Source organism: Pieris napi, chromosome 4, assembly GCF_905475465.1.
Source record: "Pieris napi chromosome 4, ilPieNapi1.2, whole genome shotgun sequence".
In the NCBI taxonomy this organism is placed as follows: domain Eukaryota; kingdom Metazoa; phylum Arthropoda; class Insecta; order Lepidoptera; family Pieridae; genus Pieris; species Pieris napi.
This window is the reverse complement of record NC_062237.1, coordinates 3,532,058-3,538,572: the sequence shown is the minus strand read 5'-3', so window position 1 is coordinate 3,538,572 and position 6,515 is coordinate 3,532,058. Positions and strand designations below refer to the sequence as shown.

Here is a 6,515-nt window from a genome sequence, read left to right as displayed (position 1 = left end):
TTTATTATATTGCCAACCAAGTCAAGAAATTTGGAAGTACGTGAATTTTAATATGACTAAGGTATTTTTAGAAAAGATACAAGTTATGGTATGACTCTGAGCAAAAGCTAACTCAGACACAGAGCAGGCTTATAACAACTCTCAGCCACACAGTCATTCACATACTCGTACCCCACGCACTTAAGGTGTTACTCGATTTTTTTTCCATACGTAACTTGTATTCCTTTTGTTTTAAACATACACCATGAACCACGTAAGTGCCATCCAGCTACCCGGGCTCCATAGTATGGAAACTAGCTTTACATACATTTTGTCACAACCATATTTTGTTAGGAATAAAGTTTGTTATTATTATTATTAAATGACGACGACGAACGATGATGTAAAATTAAAATAAGATATATAGAAAATCCGTGTTATAAATATAGGAATGATAATCTAGATATATTGTTCCCAAGAACAAGGTTTTGATATTAATGATAGCGTGTATATATAAAATAATAAGCCACCTGTTTAATAATGTATTTTATTTCGAAAACAATACATAATACGTCTAGAATTTTAACAAAGATTTAGTTACAGAAAAGCAATTAAATCAAATTCAATAAACTAAAATTATTTTAATAACAACACCAAAGATGCTCACACTATCTTTTAATAACAATTTTCTTAATTAAGATTTTACAAATTATTTTAAAATAACACATTTAAGGTAATATTTCGTAATAAATGCAATTTAAGTTATATTTACAATGATACGGTTAATCAAGTGATTTGAAAATTTTGGATAACTTTCAAGTCTCTTATAAGAAACCACAAAATTCATTATTACCTAAATACAATGTAAACAATCCCAATTACCAGAGCGTATCAATTTTAATGATTGGTTTAATTAGTTAAATAATTAATGGTATCTTAATAATGATAGTCGCGATTGCTTACAAGGACACCTCAAAGGTGAAAGTTAATTAAAGCGACCTTTTTACAATGACTATAATATAAATGGGAGAACTCGGTTCCGACTACAGATTTACTTTGCTTCAGCTATCGTATTTACAGATTTTAACATCGGAATTGGCGTTTAAACACAATTTCGATTTATTGACTTTAAATTTTATTTTGCGGAGTAAAGTCTTTTAAGTTGACAGTTTTGAACTTATTCATGGATTCCTGTTTGGAAACACACATCAATAAAATGAACATGCTCTCTGTAGACCATTCAACGTAGTATCATTAGACAACTACAAGGGAAGAAATATAGTTAAACGTGTGTTCGTTTTCATAGAAATACAAAGGTTTCATTGCTGTAATGATGTCGATGACCACACAACATAAACATTTTTATTCTATTTCAGTGAAAAACTTAAGACACATCCTTACATACAAGCCGAACTAACCGATGTTTTTAAGTATACCCCGATACTCCGCTCTAAGCAGCAAAAAGCCTAGAGTGAGTCGGGTCCCACATCATGTGATTAGGCGTTATTCCCCGTCACGCATATTCAAAGCAATATTATGCCTAAGGCAGTTTAATTAAGACAAAACAATAAATGTTCAAACTGTGTCTATAAGCCTCTATAGGCTTTGATACAATTCCTCTGACAGCCTGAATTTCTTCACAAAACTTATTAAGGAATACCGTAGACATAAAACAATTGAATTATGCGCAAAGTTCAAAGCGTTTTGTAGCATTAAAATAAATCGCTTGATATATTAGGAACATTCATTTAGTAGTTTTCAACAACACGAGTCCGCGGAGACAAAACAAGACCTTAAAGTTACACGAAATCTAGAGCTATAAGTCTCAAACTTTCAACTCGAATGCTAGTTTCTTGTAATTAATAATTGTCTGAAAAATAACTTAAAAGTTACATGAATTTTCGTTGCAAATAGTGAATGAAACGAACGCTAAAGATGAAATGAGGAAAAAGATAAATTAAGTGGAGTTTTACTTGAAAAGCGATTCACAGCTTATTCAAAATTCAATGTAACATTACTTATAGTTTTCCAAACAAACAAAATTGGAAATATAAATCAATTTGGAATAAATGAAGCGCACTTATCTTAGATTATAGAAAAACTTCTACATTTTAATTGATTTTTTATCATTACTTTTACATAAAGTATTTTTACATTAACAGCAGAAATAAATTAAAATTTCTGTAGTCGGAGGCCGTGTTAATAAATTAAAGAGCGATTCGTATTGTCGATATGCTCCACCGGATTTGCTGGTACCTGCTACAATATAAAATATTTACAGTCTTCACAAATATTCACTGTTGTGATTATAGAAAGAGTAATACACCAAATTCTTATAATTCGAGCTTTCCTCTATATCATATTCTAATAAGTGATATAAACAAAATTTATTTATTTGTTTTTTTTGTTTTAAGGTTTGTTATTTCAGCACATCTTTCCTTAAACACAACAATGTAATAAAGAAAAATTCAACATCTATATATTTCTAGTTTCGTTCCGTTGTTCGATGTCTTTCAGAAAATGCAATTTGTCTGTGCGATACCTGTCAGAGAGAAAGAATTTCATTATTTCCTTGGAAATGAATTATGCTAATGGTGAACCGGAAGTAATGCATTGTGTATCGTTTCCTCTATATTACTCGTTTTAGTATTATTGTTTGCGAAACAAAAGATGAATGACAGCCATGTTTTTCATGATTGTCATTTGTTTTTTCAGCACTTATTGAAATAAAAGCGTTTTTTTACAGTGGCCTCACTGAGGCCATAGATACAGAACTACGTAACACTAAATTTTTAATTGCTGATAGTATAGTATATTAAATACAACAGCGTAATAGAAATAAAGATACACAAAAACTTATTAATTAGTACATTACATACTTGGATCGTTTTTTTCTTCTTGCTGTGTCAACGGGCGTGGCTTCGATACATAATACGATGAGCCTTGAACTACACGTATATCTGGAGAAATATAAAAAATAAAAAGGGTGCGTGTACTTATGTACGCGCGTAAGAAGTTATACTTCTTTGGCATTATTAAAAATAGTTTTTGATTGCATGCAAATAATTAATTACAATGAAATAATCCAAGACTGGAAAAGGAGTCATTATAGTCAATAAAGTTCAGTTTACATTTGAAAAATTAACGAAATAAATATTTATTATTATTCTCTTACATTAAGTGTAACATAAATTATATTATTATTCGAATGTTGTTTTTAAATTATATTAACACTAACTTCATTCTGTTAATTTGGTGTTACGCGTAAAATTTCACTCTCATCAATTTTTCATAACGCGCCTAAAGAAGCATAACTTCAAAAATCTATTCGAAGTCTTCGTTTTCTCTTTGTGATAATTTTGTATAACTCTACCAACTTCTCTTTATTCAAGAATTCAAATGTGTATATGAAGTAATCGATTAAACATTAACTTTATATTAAAACGAAATAATATTTTTTATTTATTTAATAAATTTATTCTTATCTACTAATGAAGTGTAATAGACATCCCATCCAAAAGCTCTTTTTACTTTTAATATAAGAGCTCGTTACGGAAAATAGTCCACAAATGAAAATACTTTTCTCCAACATACCGAGTAAAAATCGATATAAATGTAATACTCACGTCTCTTGATCTAGCAATTTATTGGAGCGCAGTGAGGAGGCAAGGCCGAACTTCTCTGGGTTGCTACTGTGCCACGCGTCACAGTAGGCATCCATCGCTGGCTCACCGTTCGGACTTGCGCCGTGCCATACTGCTTTTTGTGTCCTGTGGACCGTGTATAACTTGTTCAAGCACTTTTCTTTCAAATCACATTAACAACCCTTCTCTTATATAACGTATTAATCTAAATATGAGTTAATATCATTCTACAAGTAATGTGTAACTAGGGTAATACGTCTAATTATTAAATTATAATGTTTAATATTCTAGGATGCACTAATTAGAAAAACAAAATTTAGTATCAAAATGCTGCTTATATAAGCCAAAATTATTGTAATACAAAATTATAAAATATAAAATTGGTTATAAATATGTAGGTAAACTACCCTTCCTATGTTACATATTATAACGGTTTAAGGTTTTTTTTTGTTGTTTTGTTTTTGTATATTTATATGTTCTTAGTTTATTTTTATATTAGTTATAAGTTTTATATTGCATATGTATTAAGTTACTGTAAGAATTCAAATAAAACACCGAAAATAGAAGTGGATATCTGCCTTGCGATTTTGTAACTCACTTTTCTGATAAGGAAGGAGCTTGTAATTTATTGTTTATCAAAATGCCAAATCGTAAAATGACTGCTTCACGCCTGATTTGAGCGCGACCGCCGCTGCGAAAACCGCTGTGCGAGTTCGAAAAGTGAGTTACAGAATCGCAAAGCTGGACTGGAATCCCCGTTAGCTGGATTAAATAGATTTGGCAACAAAACATCATTGCAGAGGTAAAAGAAATTGAATTCGTAGAGTCAAAAGATCGATCAGGCTAGTGTTTTAAGCCTTAACTTATGGTCAAGTAAGTCATGATTACAAAATAAGGAAATAAACAAATATTATTATGGAACCACACACGATTTGTGTTGACCCGCCGAAGAAATACAATCCCGTAAAAGACTGGTATTTTATTTATAATGAGTTTATTACATCTACACACTTCATTGAATATAAACCTAACAAATGAACCTCAAAACCTATATTTAGTTGTGTAATTCCACAACAATCTCCTATCAACGCACGCAATATTTCAAAGTACGCTTTGAATAATGTCACACATTACACGTACCACATAAGTCATAACTTCTATAACATGTAATCAAAGTAGAAATTATACTGGTACAATGTTTACTTTACAAAATTGGGTCATCATAAAATTGTAAGCGAAATTCGCCTTCATGAATATAATAATACGTACGCCAGTCTGGGATTTTGGTCGGGTTAGGGGTATAAAATGGAATGAGTAATGAAAAATAGTTACTCTCAGCGCATCATAATTTGTATAATTTTCAAACGTTCGGTACTTAATTTTTATATGAAGTATCTTTTAGATTCTCTTTGCTGTAGATTTTTCTCTAAAAAATTAAATAAATTGCTGTGGTCTCTGGCAGAATGACCAGCGCTGTGGAACAGTCTGCTCCTCAGCATAATGCTGAGCCAGGGCCAATTACAACCACAATTACAGCACACACGCATTACATACATGAAACGATCCGAATGGGAGAAGAGAAAATACATTTTTTTTTTGATTATTGTTATTTTGTGTGTTTATGTGTGTGTGTTTTTATTAGTAATAAATGTTACGTCTATGTCTTTCCTTAAAAATAGCCAACGAAACTATGATTATAATTTTTCTATGACTCATTAATTTTGGACGCCGTAACAAAAGCAAAAACTGAATTTATACTTATTAAAAAGTTGAAAATGTTATTTACATTGCTTTGGAATGTGAAAGCTTTCAAACGTATATGTTTTCAATTAAGCATAAATTCGTAATTATAGTTAATTTTCCATCTATTTCCGCTCAACGCTAAATTAATAGTAACGTCAGTCAACCTTAATCCCCAACAGAGAATTAATTACAAAACACCTTTGCTTTCACGTCAAACATCCTTTGAAACGGATGATGAAATAAATTACAGTATGCCTCTTAGAAGCAAGAAGCCATTCCGTTAGAAATTGGGTTACATGAACAGTTTTCAAGTCTAGCTATTATGAGATCAATCATTTAATCCGTTGGTTTAATTTAGACTTTAACCAATCTGTAATAGTAAAATACCCACGTTAACAGAGTTTAACCCAATAACGTTTGAGTATCTAAAAGCTTAGTGTGTGTATCGCATAGAATTAAATTAATGAGATGTTATTCGGGCACATATACGAGTAACAACCCTTATTCATAAACACTAATTAAGCCTAAACGACTTTTGACTAAAGTTAAAGTACTTTTTTTATCTGTAAAGTTAAACTGTCTCTTATAGATGAATATTTCAGTTAAACGAGTAAAAAGATTATTTTATGAATAATACGGTATATAATTACCGTAACCTTACAATACCATACGTTAACATACTCTGAAATATTAACACATATTCTATATCTATATCTGTAAAAATCGTAAAAGTTCAATATAAATTAATGGAATAAATATGTAATTACAAAACATCAAAAAGGCAATTCTTGCATTTATTTATGTCTGTGAACGAGCGTCTAAGAAATTATTACTATTCATTAGTCACATAATGCCTGGTGTAACATCGATGCGATCTACCTGCACTTTTGTAAAAACTATTGTACATATTGTTAGACACTAATATTTTTATTTTATACAGCTTATTTTCAAATAATTTCATAACACGATGTACATAATTAACTTACTCTAAATTTTCTCGCTAAGTAAATATAATTCTTTGAGAAATAAAGTATATTTGAACAGAAATATGTTTTCGATCTTCTATTATATTATCTTTTCTGTTCTTAATCTGGTTAATGCCATTTTAATGACGACACAAGAAGAGACAATGACCCTAAGATAATCGTA

At 30.3% G+C, this 6,515-nt stretch overlaps 1 protein-coding gene across 3 annotated transcripts in view; it reads right to left on the bottom strand.

Moving 5' to 3' along the window:
- Positions 1-512: 512 nt before the first annotated feature.
- LOC125049124 (collagen alpha-1(V) chain-like) overlaps positions 513-6,515 on the bottom strand; it is a 64,210-nt gene continuing 58,207 nt past the window's right edge. For all 3 annotated transcript variants that reach the window (XM_047648241.1, XM_047648244.1, XM_047648242.1), the window contains 3 exons: positions 3,606-3,749; positions 2,859-2,939; positions 513-2,521 (listed from right to left, as the gene is read on the bottom strand). In XM_047648241.1, coding sequence (XP_047504197.1) covers positions 2,455-2,521; positions 2,859-2,939; positions 3,606-3,749 — 292 coding nt within the window. In that variant the 3' untranslated portion in view covers positions 513-2,454. The remainder of the gene's footprint in view (positions 2,522-2,858; positions 2,940-3,605; positions 3,750-6,515) is intronic.